General features: G+C 43.6%; 1 protein-coding gene across 13 annotated transcripts in view; it reads right to left on the bottom strand.

Annotated features, from left to right (window-relative positions):
- Positions 1-17,635, bottom strand: part of LOC139566895 (pericentriolar material 1 protein-like) — a 40,859-nt gene that overhangs the window by 5,484 nt on the left and 17,740 nt on the right. For 6 of the 13 annotated variants that reach the window (XM_071388251.1, XM_071388248.1, XM_071388252.1 and 3 more), the window contains exons 18-33: positions 17,281-17,466; positions 13,408-13,711; positions 11,137-11,282; positions 10,373-10,596; positions 9,118-9,295; positions 8,320-8,639; positions 7,767-7,925; positions 7,534-7,590; positions 6,685-6,857; positions 6,264-6,395; positions 5,292-5,427; positions 4,966-5,118; positions 4,513-4,616; positions 906-1,040; positions 241-462; positions 65-124 (exon numbers count right to left, since the gene is read on the bottom strand). In XM_071388251.1, the coding sequence (XP_071244352.1) occupies positions 65-124; positions 241-462; positions 906-1,040; positions 4,513-4,616; positions 4,966-5,118; positions 5,292-5,427; positions 6,264-6,395; positions 6,685-6,857; positions 7,534-7,590; positions 7,767-7,925; positions 8,320-8,639; positions 9,118-9,295; positions 10,373-10,596; positions 11,137-11,282; positions 13,408-13,711; positions 17,281-17,466 (2,689 nt within the window). The remainder of the gene's footprint in view (positions 1-64; positions 125-240; positions 463-905; positions 1,041-4,512; positions 4,617-4,965; positions 5,119-5,291; positions 5,428-6,263; positions 6,396-6,684; positions 6,858-7,533; positions 7,591-7,766; positions 7,926-8,319; positions 8,640-9,117; positions 9,296-10,372; positions 10,597-11,136; positions 11,283-13,407; positions 13,712-17,280; positions 17,467-17,635) is intronic. The other 7 variants (XM_071388253.1, XM_071388261.1, XM_071388258.1 and 4 more) reach the window with 6 other exon arrangements.

The raw sequence follows: 17,635 nt of genomic DNA, 5'->3' as shown, positions 1-17,635 counted from the left end.
TAAAGAGACAGATCTGGCTTGAAACCACACAAGAAAATCAGATGTTGAATGTTGATTTCCTCACTTTGTCTTCATCGAGATATGCTGGGGAAAAGGACTTCTCGACCTCCGGAGACTTGTTCTCCTGAAAGTAGTCAAATGTTCACTTGTCTTGAAATGTATTCGCTCATTTCGTATTAGATTGAATGACACACAAATCCAATATGAAAACTCACCCACACCCCTATCCCCTCCACCTACCTCATTCCTGTGTTCCTGCTTGACTTGGTTATTATCAGGTCTCTTGTGGGTCTTGTGCCTGGCCTGGGAGTTAGCTATAGTAGCAGTACTACTGCTGTTGCTGTCCAGGTCTTGCATGAGTCTGAAGAAGGCCAGCTCGTTAAACAGGATCTCAGAGATCTCCACAAGCAGGTCCTCGCCACAGTCCTTTAGAGTACGTCCTGCAAACTTACTCAGAGAGTCCTGAGGGGAGGGAGAGAAACTTAGGACTCTATTTTGACAATAACGATAAGCTAAAGACAGCACTAGATAGAATAGGTGTTGAGAAAATCTGTCTAAGAAAGCTGCACACTGATACTTATTTTAAAAAATGGCTGAACCAATAGGATCTCACTAGCTCGTGCTTGGCTCTTGCCCCCTCCTTGCTTGTTCTGCCCACTATAGCTCATTTGTTCCCATGGAAACAGGCTGTGGTCTACCTTGGCTTAGTTATAAAAAATATTTGCTGATACCAATCTTAAAATGGCTGAACCAATATTTCTGGATATAAATTCTTATATTAGTCTGCACTTTGTTAACTTGTTCGAGTGGATGTTTTCAGCTCTTATACCAAAATAAACAGTTACCGGACTAAATCTGAGGTTTGAGACGCAGTGGGGGAAACCTCTAAATTTGCTATATCATACCTGCAGTATGCCTCCCAGCTGTCGGTGGAAGAAGCGGACAAACTCCTTGCTCTCGTCGTTCTGCTGGGTGAGGGTGAGCACCATGCGCCGCACCGACGTCAGCAGCTGGTTGGAACACACCTCGTCCATGTGCTCCTGACAGACCACAAGAACAAAAACAACCTCTTTCAGTTCTTTGCCTTTAACATAGTATATTGCTAGCCTGGGTACCTGACTGTTTCTGGATTCAAAATCATGCTAGTTTGCCAAATTGTTTGTCAAAGCAAAAACAAGGGCTTTTCCATTGCCAATAGTGAAAAATTGCTCAAGTCACACAGTCACAATATTCTTAAGTTCATTCCAAATGTAGCATGAGTCTGCACATTTGTATTTATTAGGGATCCCCATTAGCTGCTGTCAACTCTTCCTGGGGTCCAAACACATTTATGGCACTTACATCACACATAAAACAGTACATCATATAACATTATTACACCACTACAATACAAAATGTCTAATACCACCATACAACAATATTATAACGTACGTGTGTGTAGAGTGGGTGTGCTAGCGTGTGTGTGCGTATGAGTGTCTGTTCCTGAGTGTCTCTTCAGTCCCAGCTGTTCCACAAGGTGTTTTTTTAAATATTTTTTATCCGATTCCACTGCTTGCATCAGTTACCTGATGTGGATTAGAGTTCCATGTAGTCATGGCTCTATAGTACTGTGTGCCTCCCATAGTCTGTTCTTGACCTGGGGATTGTGAAGAAACATCTGGTGGCTTGTCTTGTGAGGTATGCATGGGTGTCCGAGCTGTGTGCTAGTTGTTTAAAAACAGACACCTCTGTGCATTCAGCATGTCAACACTTCTTACGAAGTAATGAGAGATGTACATGCATATTATTAATGTTATCTCTCCGTGTACATTTAAGGGCCAGCCGTGCTGACCTGTTCTGAGCCAATTGTACATTTCTGAGGTCCCTCTTTGTGGCACATGACCACACAACAGTAGACGTGGACAACTTCAGATACCTAGGTGTCTGGTTAGACTGAACTCTCCTTCCAGACTCACATTAAGCATTTCCAATCCAAAATTAAATCTAGAAATCGGCTTCCTATTTCGCAACAAAGCCTCCTTCACTCACGCTGCCAAACATACCCTCGTAAAACTGACTATCCTACCGATCCTTAACTTTGGCGATGTCATTTACAAAATAGCCCCCAAACCCTCTACTCAGCAAATTGGATGCAGTCTCACAGTGCCATCCGTTTTGTCACCAAAGCTCCATATACTACCCACCACTGTGACTTGTATGCTCTCGTTGGGTGGCCCTCACTTCATATTCGCCGCCAAACCCACTAGATCCAGGTCATCTATAAGTCTTTGCTAGGTAAAGCTCCACCTTATCTCAGATCAATGGTCACCATAGCAACACCCACCCGTAGCACGCACTCCAGCAGGTATATTTCACTGGTCATCCCCAAAGCCAACACCTCATTTGGCCGCCTTTCCTTCCAGTTCTCTGCTGCCAATGACTGGAACGAATTGCAAAAATCACTGAAGCTGGAGACTTATATCTCCCTCTCTAACTTTAAGCATCAGCTGTCAGTGCAGCTTACCAATCACTGTACCTGTACACAGCCAATCTGTAAATAGCACACCCAACTACCTCATCCCCATATTGTTATTTATCTTTTTGCACCCCAGTATCTCTACTTGCACATCATCATCTGCACATCTATCACTCCAGTGTTAATGCTAAATTGTAATTATTTCACCTCTATGGCCTATTTATTGCCTTACCTCCCGAATCTTCTACATTTGCACACACGGTACATAGCTTTTTCTATTGTGTTATTGACTGTACGTTTGTTTATCCCACGTGTAACTCCGTGGTGTTGTTTTTGTCACACTGCTTTGCTTTATCTTGGCCAGGTTTCAGTTGTAAATGAGAACTTGTTCTCAACTGGCCTACCTGGTTAAATAAAGGTGAAAAAAAAAATATATATATATAAAAGATGTGGCAATATTGTCTGCTATTATCCTCAGTCATTTTCCAAGTTGTCAGACCCTGGTTGCTTGTCATTGTTGATAGACAACAATAATATTTTCACTTCTTCCACACTCGCTTTATGGAATTACAATGCTCGTCTTTCCAAATTTAAATCAGTTATACTTGGATGTGTAGTGTCAGCATTTGTTGCTGGCACGTCATGCCTAAGTTAGTCATTGGCAATATCAGTGGGTTTTGTGAAGAATGAGCCATCTGATTCAATGAATGGAGCAGAGATTGCCTTTTTGCCCAACATTTCATTTAAGATGCACACCAAAGCTTTTTACTATCATTCATCTTTGTTTCATATTATAGTTTCCTCTTTGTACTCAGTTTAGTCACATGATTTCTCAATTTTCAGTACGTTTGTCAATCGGTTGTGCACCCAGACTTGCCATTCCTTTTGCCTCATCCCTCAACCATACCGTTTTTGAATTCCTCATCAATCCAAGGGGATTTAACAATTTTTTGTTATTTTCTTAAATATGGGTGCATGCTTTTTCGTAACTGGAATAAGCAATTTCATAAATGTGCCAAGCGCAGCGTCTGGTTGCTCCTCATTACACACCACAAATATTCTTTACATCAACATAGGAATCAATACAAAACATATTGTTTGACCTCACACTATTAGGCCCAGTCTTTGGAACTTTTTATTTTCCTAGATACGGCTATTATATTGTGATCACTACATCCTATGGATTTGGATACTGCTTTAAGGTAAATTTCTGCAGCATTAGTGAAGATGTGATCAATACATGTTGATGATTTCATTCCTGTGCTGTTTGCAACTACCCGGGTAGGTTGACTGATAACCTGAACCAGGTTGCAGGCACTGGTTAGTTTGAAACTTTTTCTTCAGTGGGCAGCTTGATGAAAGCCAGTCAATATTTAAAATCACCCACAAAGTATACCTCTGTTGAGATCACATACATGTAGCCATATTACTTCAACAGTATTTAACATGAGATCCTCTAAGCTTTACAGGTATGTGGTTCTGAATATAAAAACAGCCACACCTCCACCATTGGCATTTCTGTATTTTCTGTAGATGTTATAACCATGTATTGCTACCACTGTATCAAAGGTGTTATCAACGTGTGTTTCAGAGATAGAATATTGTTTCTTAGGCTACATATGTTAATGTGGGCTATTTTTAGCACTTTTCTGGGATGCTTGATTGTTTTCATTGCTTTAAATGGGAAGCTTAGCATAAGTAGACATGCTCATGTTATTTACATTTGAGCTGATAGTGCAGGGTGAGCTGCACACTTCCTACTAGGGCACACCGTCTCAGTGCTAACAGTATAACTGGTCCATAGGTACATGATTTGCATTCATGGCAATTAGAGGGACACAAATTAAGTTACTTACATTGTGTCTGCCAACGCCCCTGGGATAATGTACATTCGCTGAAGCATTATGACAACTCTGCTACACAATGGTAGGGATTATCTGAGCTAGGCTTGGGCACATCCAGACCAGTAGCTTTCCAGGATGAGGATTGACCACCCCTAGTATAAATGAAGGACAGGAGACCACTATAGAGTATTGAGGCGGGTCCTGGGTTCCTACCTTGAGGAAGGGGATGACTTCGGTCATTATGGCCTTAATCTGTCTGTCCAGCTGCTGGGTGTCGATCTGGGGACAGTGGACATCACCTGACCAGACTCCCGCACCTTTACACACACACACACACACACACACAGACTTATTATTATCTCCCATCTGAGGTGTGTGTTTTGTAAGCTGGCACCAAGAGAAATCAAAACAGCTCAGCACACCATTGCCACATCCCCTTTTTCTTTACTAAGTGCGTGAGGGCGCCACTGCACACATCAAGGACTCTACATGAGATCGCAGACAGCCAAAGTGCTTTGCACTTGGAAACACGTGTGTGGGAGTGCCACCGACCGCAACACCGGAGAGTGGGACGAAGCACATGGCTTTGGAGAGCAAGCGTTACGCATTTCTACCAGAGATAGAGAGATGTAGAACAGAGAGAAGTCGAGAGAGAGAGAGGTGTACCTTCCAGCAGCTGAGCAGCGCTAGCAGAAGAGTTAGCAGAGGCCTCAGAGGCGGTAGCAGCGGTGGTGTTGGGGCTAAACTCAGCCTTGAGCTTCATGCGCTCGTACTCCCTCATCCTGGCTAGAGCCTTGTCTAAGTGGATCACTGTGTTACCTGGCAGCACAGCATTGCAAGTGGCAGGAGAGAGGAGGGAGAGAGCGAGAGAACACAAGAGAAGGGTATTATAAGAGCAATGCGGGATAATAAACTCAACTGGCCACAACCTGAAGTTATTTAACCTAATGTGCTGTATATTAGAGCATGTAATTTTTTATTCTATTTTATACCTAAGTCGTCGTTAGCGAACGGCTCCAGGTTGGAGGTGGTGGACAGGGTGCTCTCGTTGTCTACCGATTCTGCGTCGTTCAGCCTCTTACTCGGGACATGATGCTTGATGACCCGGATGTTCTTCTCCGACACATCCTGAGAGAGAGGTAAAAAGGGAATTCAGTCACACACCACTCACCCATGGGGGCTAACAAACACAATTAAGAAGAAAAAAAAGAATCCTAAACGAGAACCCATTCATCCTTCATTGTCCAAATGAGGAAGAGAGGGGGGAGAACAACAAAAAAACGTTGATTCATTGCAGAGACCGCTCTGCTAAACTCCCTTGACCGATTTTGCGTCTATTCCATCTCGTGAAATTAGCGAGGGATGCAAAAGACTAAAAACAATGGGCAGCGCATCTGCCCTTGTATCCTTTTCTCCAAACATGTGGAAATCGGGCATCTCATCCATCACTGGGGAACAAAGGAGTGATTTACAAAGACAAAAGGGATTGTTATAATTTAGCGAAACATCCGGGGACCTAGGCTAGAACAAAGACATGCCCAGCCACACATCTAATCTGTCCGGCAGGCAGCAACCGCAACGTTTCGCTCAGACTGACGGATGGGCCTCAAGGCACAGCCTTACTGACAACTGGAGCACTGGATTTCAAAGACGGGGGGGGGGGGACGACGACGACAAATGAGGTAGGGAGAGAGAGAAAAAGTGATGGACGAAGTGTTTAAGATGGATGAGAGTGAAATAAAAATAGATGGACAGTGTTTAAGATGGATGGCTAGAAAGAGCGAGAGATGTTGAGAAAAAGTGAGAGCTGTCAGGAATGAGACATGGGCAAGAGAGCTAGAGAAAAGAGCGAGAGATAGGGAAAGCTTGAGAAGAGAAAAGAGGGAGTGGGAGATATGACAGGCAAGTGATTTAATGAGGCAGGTGTGTGTGTGTGTGTGTGTGTGTAAATCCATCTGTCTCACCCCGTCGCTGGTGGCCAGGCTCTCACTGGGGGTGAGCTCTGACTGGGAGCCGGCTGCCCAGGCCACAGGGCCCAGGGTGGAGGCCTGGTACTCGGCCGCACTCTTCTCCGTCAGGTGCCTGGTCACTATGTCCTGGAGGTCAACAGCAAAAAGACATGGTTAAACATGAGAATCCAACAGCAAGGAAGAAGGTTACAAGCATGAGCTGTACATTTAGAAAAAGAAAAAAAACACTGCATTCTATGCTCCTACATGATTTATCAACAACATTTTGACACCTCAGGTCTTTATCAGCAGCTCCTTGTGGCTTGTATCCATTCCTAGGAGGTTCACCCATAGATTGTATGAAATACTATTTACAGTCTCAGAGTAGGAGTGGTGGTCTAGGATCAGCACTAGATCCTCATTCGGACGGGTTTACCTGTAGGGTGTAGAGTGCCCTCTGGCGCAGGTAGTCAGTGTTGAGCAGCTGCAGCTCGTGGAAGAGCTCGATGAGGAAGTGGGGCCGCGACTCGTTCTGGGAGATGAGCGTGGCCACCTCCGAGTAGATGGTCTCCCTCAGGGCCTCGAACAGGGAGAAGTCACTGCTGGCATCTGGAGGTGTTAAAACGCAAGACAGACACTCAAGAAGATGTTGTCGCAAGTATAAGAAGCAGTCATATGTGGCAGTCTATTGGGGAGATATATCCATCCAGTATTGCACAGGTGGCGGGGTGTAGTCTTTGGCTCCAGCTCTGCTGAAACATACCTTCATCAGGACCTTGATTGGCTGAATCAGACGTGTTAGAGTAGAGTTGGAGGAAAAGCCTGCGCACCTAGTAGTTCTCTAAGAGTAATGTATCGAAGGCAATGATACTGTACAATGCAACACATTCTAACAAATTCCTAAATGTAAAAGAAAAAGCAATTGCATTTAAAAAAACATTTTTTTTTAAGCCAATTAGAATGCCAAGCATATTACTCTGATTCAGAGGGGTTGGGTTAAATGCGGAAGACACATTTCAGTTGAATACATTCAGTTGGACAACGGACTAGGTATCCCCCTTTCCCTTTCAATTGTTAGCCATTAGTCCATTAGATCAAGCGAGAGACTCGAAGGTTACACTAAGGTTGGAATCTAGTTTGAGTCCGTTAAAAGTTGAACTATTACATGCATGAGGTGCTTGGATGACCGATATTACACAAAAGTTGTGAAAAAAACACCCCAAACTTCAAATCAGTGACAATCAGTGTTAGCTGGTGCTTAGCTGTGTGCTAGGGGTGAGTTTACCTGGCACTTCAGTGCATGCAATTCTGTTAGAGAGGAAAGGTGTTCTCCAAGCATAGGCTGTGAGGAAAATCAACAAAAAGTAATGACATAAATAAACAAAAAATAAATAAACAAAAAAGTAAAACGTGGTTACGTTACAAAAAGGTGAGGACATAAACTCAAATAACAATAATAATGAATAACTGAAGATGTGAGTGGACAAGGTGTAGTGTGATCGGGTCAAGTTTTTGTACCGGAGGAGAGGTCGTTGGGCTTGTTGCCCGTCTTGGTGTCCAGTTTCTCCTGGGTCAGTTTGTCAAGCAGGCTCTGGTTCTGGTCCCGCTGGCGATGGGGCTGCGGCACCCTCTTCTGGACAAAGTCGGCCGTGCTGGACACGCTGTCACTCTCCACTCCTGGAGATACACAAGCAAGGAAAGAGAAACACACAAAACAAATAGAGGGGAGAAAGTATGAGATATGCAAAAATAAACATTTACACACATCGTATGTTTAAAATAATACCCTATTTGTGCATTCATCTTTTTAATAGACAGTGTTGACCAAGTCGCCTTGAGCAATACTGTTTCATTTGTGTCTCCGAAATATTGAGAGGTCTTCAAATCTCTAGTCTTATGATCTTGTAAATATATCAACAGGCAGGTGCTACACAGTGGTGATGGTTGGAGCGAGTTAGCTCCCGGCCTTCCTAACTGAGCTGCCGGAGAGGAAGGAAATGTCAAGTTTTAGAGAAAAAGCACTCAATATAAATCATTAAAGGTCCCTACACAGTATCCCATGTCCCCGTACCAGTGTTCTTGTGGTGTCCCTTGGCCAGCCGGGTCCTCCTCTTGGAGTTGGGCGTCTTGTCGCGGGAGGCCAGGCTTGCCTGGGCAGAGGCCTTACGCCCTGCCCTGAAGGCCTTGGTGATGATGGTGGGGTCAGCCGGGTCCGGCATGCTGCTGGAGCTCTCCTGGAAGGCCTGGTCGAAGGCCTGGGGCCGGGTGTTGTTAGCCCCTCTATGGAGTAGAGGGGAGGGGGATTCAGTGATAGGAGCTGGAGGCTGGGAGACGTTGAGCCAGCCAGATTCATGGCCACGACTGCCGGTTCCTTCATTCTGCCTCTGGGGCCTGGTGGGATGGATACAGACAGAAAGATGTTTGGACTAACGAAGGAAAAAATGTGTGAGTAAGAGAGAACTAAGTAGCAATGAAGTATGCCTTTCATTCTTTGCACGCACACACACACAGGCCGGGGAATTGCAAGGGACATCACGATACTTAGGTGCCAATACGATATGCATTGCGATTCTATATGTATTGCGATTTGATGTTCCAAACATATTGCTCACTATACGTCTGCTGCAAAGGGGCAAGAGAAAAATAGTTTTGATCAGTCAGGGAAATAGAAGTACTGAAAGCATGTTGGCTCACTATTTAACAAAAAGACGGAGAACATGCTATAGGATGAATAAATACTGGAGTTTTGGCACAGGTACAGCCGACTAGCGCTAGCACAGGTACAGCCGATACTTGGAGTCAAACGTCAGTAATAATCGATACAATATCATGATATGATTTTTTTCTCCAATCAATCACTAACACACACCTTTTGTCTATAGTGTTGAGTGGGGAGCATTGTAGGGGCGGGGGGAAGCTCAAGTACTCTGTCTTGACTGAGGTGTTGGGATCCAGCTGCTGCTGGTGGTTGTCTGGGCTGACTTGGCCACCAGCACTCTGAGGGAACTCCCCCATAGCAGAAGGGAACATGGGGTTGAAGTTAAACCCTGTGGAGGAGAGAAAGAAATGAAGTGAGCACACATATTGAGGTATATTGTGCAGGGTAGCAGTTTTTCCATCATGAATCTGGTTCTGGAGGCAAATCTGCAGCGTGGTCACTAGCTGGCATAGCCACAAAGTCATCAAATCTGATGTTAAACCTAACCCCACTTGCTAACCCTAATCTAAAAACTAAGACTAAAAAGCTTTTAATTTTATGAATTTTTACAATAGACAATTTTGACTGGCTTATTTAAGGGGAAATCGTTCAGTTCTGCCTCCAGGACAAGACTGATGTCAACCTGCGTATATCGTAATCTAGAAAACACTTGGTTACAAACATATCAAATCAGGAATTTCTCCTACTATTCCAGTATGCCCTCTATAACACATATGTGCCAGAGCTTCTCCATTTCTAAAGCTAACCTCTGAATTGAACTGGGTCAAGGTGACGAGTATTTAAAGAGTGCCTTCTATGACATTATTAAATTTTTGCACACCCAGTTCCTGAAAGAGACTTCATTTGAACACTAACTACACAAAAACGTTAAGAACACCTGCTCTTTCCATGACAGACTGATGAGATGAAAGCTTTAAAAGAGACAGGTTTAAGGATTGTTAAGCCTTGAGACATGGATTTTGTATGTGTGCCATTCAGAGGGTGAATGGGCAAGAATTTAAGTGCCTTTGAACAGCATATGGTAGTAGGTGCCAAGCACACTGGTTTGTGTCAAGAAGTGCAACGCTAATGGGTTTTTCACACGCAACAGTTTCCCGTGTGTATCAAAAATGGTCCACCACCCAATAGAACACCCAGCCAACTTGACAACTGTGGGACGCATTGGAGTTGTCATGGGCGCAAGCATCCCTGTGGAACACTTGACACCTTATAGAGTCCATGCCCTGACGAATTGAGGCGGTTCTGAGGGGTTGTTCCTAATGTTTGGTATACACTGTGTACATTCTTGGATTTTTCATTACTTTGAGAACTCACTCATACAAAACATATGTCATAACATCAACGAGGAAGGATCGAAAAACAATGGATGGAAGATGTATGTATAAAGGGGTGTTGGAAGGCGTACCGGAGGAGAGGGGTGAGAATCTGGCCAGGCCGGGAGGCAGGTTCAGGGAGGGGGGCATGGAGGAGATGAAGGGGAGAAAGAGACTGGTGGGGGAGAAGGGGGGACAGGCACTGCCGGAGTCCCGGGAAGTGGAGCCCTGGTTTTGGGCCTGCTGACCTGACGACGAGGAGGGCGGCGGCTGCTGTTGTTGTTGACGAAGCAGTTCGCTCAGCACCAGTTTCAGTCTGGGGACAAATACAGGCAAGTCAAGTGTTAAAACCTAACCACATTCTTGTATTCACAAGTCATGTTTAAACCTGATGTCATGTTCACATGTACTCCAGATAGTCATTTAACCATGATTGGCTATGCACTTAGAGCTATAAACTAATGTAGACATGAGATGCGTGTGAACCTAACAAATGAAAGCTGCAATGAATAAATGTTCAACTGAATTGTAAGGTCTGGAAAACAGACACTGATCATTTCCCTCATGCAATACATTGAGCCAGTGACATTAACATATCATTAAACTAGTAAAGTATCTGGGGACTTCAGATGAGAATTAGCTACAGTATACATAGCAATGTTTGTTGTACATTATCTGTGTCAAATGGGTCCTGTGTGGCTCAGGTGGTAGAGAATGGCGCTTGCAACGCTAGAATTGTGGGTTCGATTCCCACAGTTGGACCAGTACGAAAAAGTCGCTCTGCTAAATGACAAAAATGTAAATAAACCAATAGAATCCGTATTTCTAGTTGATTTTTTGTGTGTGTTTGTTCTACCTTTCGGCATTGTTCTGCTGCCAGGCCAGCTGTGTGTAACACTGGCTGAGCTGGTGCATGACCAGGTGGACCTGGGGGGAGGACAGGTTGTTGGGCAGCGCGTTGTACGGTCCTGTCAGCAGGGTCTGGAGCATGTAGGACAACGTCTGGAGAGGGGGGAGGGGAGAACGGGTAGGGACAAGGAAAACAGGTAGAAGAGTGAGAAGAAGAGATGTAGAAAGCGTGTGTGTGGAGAGAGAAAGAAAGTTTGAAAGAGAGATAGAAAGAAGGAGAAGAGAACAAAACTGTATTCATGAACCTGTCTGTCAATTGGTTTCCCCATACAGGTTCTGACACCCAGTCAAATAGGATCTCAAGCCAACGGCTGATTTCTATAAAAGGAATAGCAGCGTTTGCATTTCCATCAGGACGACACACGCTGAATAAATTCAAAATTCAACACCATGCCCTATAGGTTAAGTGTCACCGCCACCATGCTATATCAATGACAACGCAGAGAAAATCCATTTAGGCACCTCTAACACAAGACTGGCGTGAGTAATACATTTTCTTTATTAACGTACTTTATTGACCTTAGTGAAATGTAATAGACAATGAACAGAAAGGAAAGCGAGCAGAAATGCCAAACATTACTTAGGTTGCTGCTACCTTTTCTGTAGGTTGGGTGAAAACAGATGTCCTGACTCCAAATAGGTCAGATAAGCTTTGCAATAAATAACTTCAGCCGTACCCCCTCTCACACACACAGAGGGGAGAGAAGGGAGCTGGTGGGGGGGGGGGGGTAGTAAATCAAGGAGAGAACATCCCTCTCCAATGTTTGTCTACATAGACATTTCCCACCGAAACGCTAACACGTTCTACAGGAAATACTGGAACAATATTTCTAACATACAACATGGGGAATGGGCAGACATGACCTAAAAGAACACTAATGTCATTTGGTTGTTATTTTGTGATGTCATATGTTTTTATAGAAAGGAACTACTGTAACTTAAAATGTATCAGTGGTGGACAGAGTACCCAATTGTCATACTTGAGTAAAAGTAAGGATACCTTAATAGAAAATTACTCAAGTAAAAGTGAAAGTCACCCAGTAACTACTACTTGAGTAAAAGTCTAAAAGTATTTGGTTTAAAATACTTAAGTATCAAAAGTAAATGGAATTGCTAAAATATACTTCAATTCCCTATATTAAACAAACCAGACGGCACCATTTTTTTTCCTTTTTACTTACGGAGAGCTAGAGGTACACTCCAACATAATTTACAAACAAAGCATGTGTTCATGACCAACAAAGACATTTACACGTAAATATATGCATGATGACTTTACTCCAAACGGGTGGCGGTTCGTGTGCAAAGTATATGATTACTGTGAGAGTAGTTTCTAAATGTACCAAAGTATTACGTCCCCCTTCCCGTTGTAACAAGCCGCCATATTATGTTAGTCCACTAGGGACCTTTTGCTAATGTATTAAGTGTGTATGTTTATCCTGTGTTACCATTTAGCTGGTAAATAAATAATTAAACCAATTTGTGTAGCACTGAATCATAAGGCTGGGGTTTTTGCAGATACAAGAGGTTACAACTGTTCAGAATGATGATATGATACAACGTTATCATTAATACGTTGACCGTTTATGGATGTGATAGGTAAAAACCCTTAGAGTTTAATTCGGGAGATGGTAACTCTTTCAAGAACTGCTCTCGTGGTGCCCCAATTCCTAATGAGTTAATTGTTAATGAGTTCATTTAAATTGGGTAACAATTAAACAGTTATTTGATTAGATAAATAACAGTCATCAGATTAATGAAAGTAAAGTCACGACACAGACCAGGTGTGAATACACAATATTTGAAATACTTGAGGTGTACTTTGTTTGGCTTAGCTGGTCATGTACAATGGAAACAAACTCCTCAGGCAAGCTAAATTAATCTCAAGTACCTCCTTTGGTTTGGTGAATTCAGACATGGCTCGATACGTATTCCAAACATTTGAAATACTTGAGGCACTTAATTTAGCTTGGAAGGTACAAAGAAAACAATGGAATAGTCTGAAATGCACGCAAATCCCTAATGCCAGACAAGCTAAAATCAATACATTCCAAAGAATTGACATGCGAGGTTCCCTTGATATAGCTTAGCTTGTCAGGTACATAGAAATCAAACTCCTCATGCCAGCTTTCCTCGTACCTGACAAGCTAAATCAGGCACGCCTCAACCATGTCAAATGTTTTAGATAAGCTTATGTATTGGTGTGAGGTGACTTAACTGCTATACCAACCTGCTGGTCCTGCAGTAGGGTCTGACACATGCTGGTGCTGAAGTCCAGCTGCCTCTGTAGTGTGCCCACCTGCTCCTGCCAGTGGTGTGATGCTAACGCAGACCCAGTGCCAGAACCCTCCTGGAATGACAGCTCAGCCGCCCAACGCAGGTTCTCCTGGCGCCTCGCACTCCCGATGCCGCCATGGGCTTGGGACTGTTGTTGTTGTTGTGGTTGTTGTTTGGCTCGAGAACGGGTAGAGGGTCGTCCACTAGCTACAGATGCAAATTGTTGGGGCGGCTTCAGAACATTGCTGGAGAAAGAAGGGGGAAGAGTGATATATTTGTATTATTGGGTGTCCAACGAGTTGTGGGTGCTGCTGTGAATGCATGACCCAATTTTCCCCCAGAACTTTCATGATGCCAAGATTCAAGATTTATTAGTCTTATAAAAACTGGCTACGTATGGTCAACATCATCCAACAAAGTGCTTACTTGGAGGTTCCTTCTCGACAATGCAACAACAATAAGAAAATACCAACCAAGTAAATGGAAGAACAATACCGTATGTAACCATATATCAATAGAAACCTATGGGGTGGAACAAAAGCCTGCACACCCAGAGTATCTCTCTAGGACTGGAGTTGGGTTAGGTGATCAGGCCTACCACTGTTGTGTCATCAGCAAACTTAATTGTGTTGTAGTTGTGCCTGGCCGTGCAGTCACGATTGAACAGGGAGTACAGGAGGGGACTGAGCTCACACCCCTGAGGGGCCCCCATTTTGAGGTTCAGCGTGGCGGATGTGTTGTTAACAACCATTATCACCTGGGAGCGGCCCATCAGGAAGTCCAGCTTTGAGGGTACTCGTGTTGAACGCTGAGCTGTAGTCAATGAATAGCATTCTCACATAGGTGTTCCTTTTGTCCAGGTGGGAAAGGGCAGTGTGGAGTGCAATAGAGATCTGCGGATCTGTTGGTGCGGTATGCAAACTGGAGTCTAGGGTTTCTGGAATAATGGTGTTGATGTGAGTCATGACCAGCCTTTCAAAGCATTTCATGGCTACAGATATGAGTGCTATGGGTCAGTATTCATTTAGGCAGGTTACCTTAGTGTTCTTGGGCACAGGGACTATGGTAGTCTCCTTAAAACATGTTGGTTTTACAGACTCGGACAGGTTGAAAATGTCAGTGAAGACACTTGCCAGCTCGTCAGCACATGCTCGCAGTACACGTCCTGGTAATCCGTCTGGCCCTGCGGCCTTGTGACTGTTGACCTGTTTAAAGGTCTTACTCACATCGGCTGTGGAGAGCGTAATCACAGTCGTCCGGAACAGCTGATGCTCTCATGCATGTTTCAGTGTTACTTGCCTCGAAGCGAGCAAATAAATTATTTAGCTCATCTGGTAGGCTCGTGTCACTGAGCAGCTCTCGGCTGTGCTTCCCTTTGTAGGCTGTAATAGTTTGTAAGCCCTGCCACATCCGACGAGCGTCGGAGCAGTACGATTCGCTCTTAGTCCTGTATTGATGCTTTACCTGTTTGATGGTTCGTCGGAGGGCATAGCAGGATTTCTTATAAGCTTCCGGGTTAGAGTCTCGCTCCTTGAAAGCAGCAGCTCTACCCTTTAGCTCTGTGCGAATGTTGCCTGTAATCCATGGCTTCTGGTTGGTGTATGTATGTACAGTCACTGTGGGGACAACGTCCTTGATGCACTTATTGATAAAGCCAGTAACTGATGTGGTGTACTCCTCAATGCCATCGGTAGAATCCTGGAACATATTTCAGTCTGCGCTAGCAAAACAGTCCTGTAGTTTAGCATCTGCTTCATCTGACCAATGTTTTATAGAGTCACTGGTGCTTCCTGCGTTCATTTTAGCTTGTAAGCAGGAATCAGGATAGAATTATGGTCAGATTTGCCAAATGGAGGTGCGAGGGAGAGCTTTGTACACGTCTGTGTGGAGTAAAGGTGGTCTAGAATTTTTCCCCCTCTGGTTGCACATTTAACATGCTGATAGAAATGAGGTAAAACTGATTTAAGTTTCCCTGCATTAAAGTCCCCGGCCACTAGGAGTGCCGCCACTGGATGAGCGGTTTCCTGTTTTCTTATGGCGGTGTACAGCTCATCGAGTGCGGTTTTAGTGCCAATCGGTCTGTGGTGGTATGTAGACAGCTACGAAAAATACAGATGAAAACTCTATGGGTAGATAGTGTGGTCTACAGCTTATCATGAGATACTCTACCTCAGGCGAGCAAAAACCTTCCTTAGATATCATGCACCAGCTGTTTACATATATGCATAGGCCCCGCCCCGTGTCTTACCAGAGGCTGCTGTTAAATCCTGCCGATAGTGTATAACCCACCAGCTGTATGTTCTTAATGTAGTCGTTCAGCCACGACTTAGTGAAACATAAGACATTACAGATTTTCATGTTGAAAAAGTCTAGCGTCGGAACGGTTTGGTCTACAAAACTACTATGACTATGGAAAGATGAGACTCTCACGAACATGATGGTTTTTCTCCATTTTGCTATACAAGTGTCACGGGACTCGTCTGAAGGTAACCCATGCAAACAAATAGAAGTATGGAGGTAGTTTAGTGGCAACAAAAATAAGGGGTTAAATATGTGTCAAAAAAAAACAAAAATATTTCCTGATCTTTCTTAAAATCTAACTGTATATATTTTTTAACTTCTCTAGGGTAGGGGGCAGCATTTGGAATTTTGGATGAAAAGCATGCCCAAATTAAACTGCCTGCTTCTCGGGCCCAGAAGATATGATATGCATATAACTGGTAGATTTGGATAGGAAACACTCTAAAGTTTCCAAAACCTGTTAAAATAGTGTCTGAGTATAACAGAACTGATTTGGCAGGCAAAAACCTGAGGAAAATCCATTCAGGAAGTTTTTCCCCCTATTCAATGCAATTACAGTATCCATTGACTTAGGACTCAAATTGCAGTTCCTATGCCTTCCACTAGATGTCAACATTTAGAAATTGTTTCAGGCTTGTATTCTGAAAAATGAGGAAGTAAGAGCAGTCTGAATGAGTGGACCCTAAAGTGTCACAGAGCTTTTTCATGCACAGGACCGAGAGAGTGCCTTTGTTTACCTTTTATATTGAGGACGTTATTGTCCGGTTGAAATATTATCGATTATTTAGGCTAAAAACAACCTGAGGATTGAATATAAACATCGTTTGACATGTTTCTATGAACTTTACGGATACAATTTGGATTTTTTGTCTGCCTGTTTTGACTGCGTTTGAGCCTGTGGATTACTGAAGAAAACGTGAACAAAACTGAGGTTTTTGGATATAAAGAGACTTTATCGAACAAAAGGAACATTTATTGAGTAAATTAATGTCTGCTGAGTGCAACCATATGAAGATCAAAGGTAAGGGATTAATTTTATCTCTATTTCTGACTTGTGTAACTTCTACTAGGCTGGTTACTGTTTGTAATGATTTGTCTGCTGGGCTATGTTCTCAAATAATCGTAAGGTATGCTTTCGCCGTAAAGCATTTTAAAAATCTGACACCGTGGTTGGATTCACAAGAAGTTAATCTTTAAACCTATGTAAAATATGTTTTGTTTTCTGAATTTTTATAATGAGTATTTCTGTATTTGAATTTGGCGCCCAGCATTTTCACTGGCTGTTGAAGAGGTGGGACGCTAACGTCTCACGTACCCAAGAGAGGTTAATACCCAAAGTGGTCCTAAAATTCTAAATCAAATAGATAAACGAGCCATGGTATGACCATCTTAAAACAATTCCCTATGTAGCTTAGTCCCCTCCCACGGCTTAGACTTTTAAAAGGTTAAGACTATTGTGCCCTGAATAGGGAAAAAATTAAATAATGGGTATCCTTGTATGAATTTCACAGACCTGCCCAGTGTCTTCCTATTGCTGTAGGATCTCTGCTTCCTAGTGGAGTAGAGATGCAGGTCATCACTGGAGCTGGACTCTGCGCCGTCCTCTTCTTCTTCCTCCTCCTCCTCAGCACCCATCTCAGAGGGGTAGCCGTCCTCGTCTAGCTGACAGGGGGTGGAGCCGCCCCACGTGGCCATGGTCCTGAGGAGGAAAGGAACAAGTCAATTAAGGCCCCACTCAGAGACTAAACCGATCTCCCAAGGCACTTCATGTAGATATGAAAGCACACAACGGCTAAAAGCGTCATTCTACTTGTATCTGCAACATTCAGAATGTTTCACATCATGGAATTACCCCAGATTATTTAGGG

This window comes from Salvelinus alpinus, chromosome 39 (genome assembly GCF_045679555.1).
Source record: "Salvelinus alpinus chromosome 39, SLU_Salpinus.1, whole genome shotgun sequence".
NCBI classification, from domain to species: Eukaryota; Metazoa; Chordata; class Actinopteri; order Salmoniformes; family Salmonidae; genus Salvelinus; species Salvelinus alpinus.
Note: the sequence above shows the minus strand (reverse complement) of the source record. Positions and strands in the feature narration are given on the sequence as shown.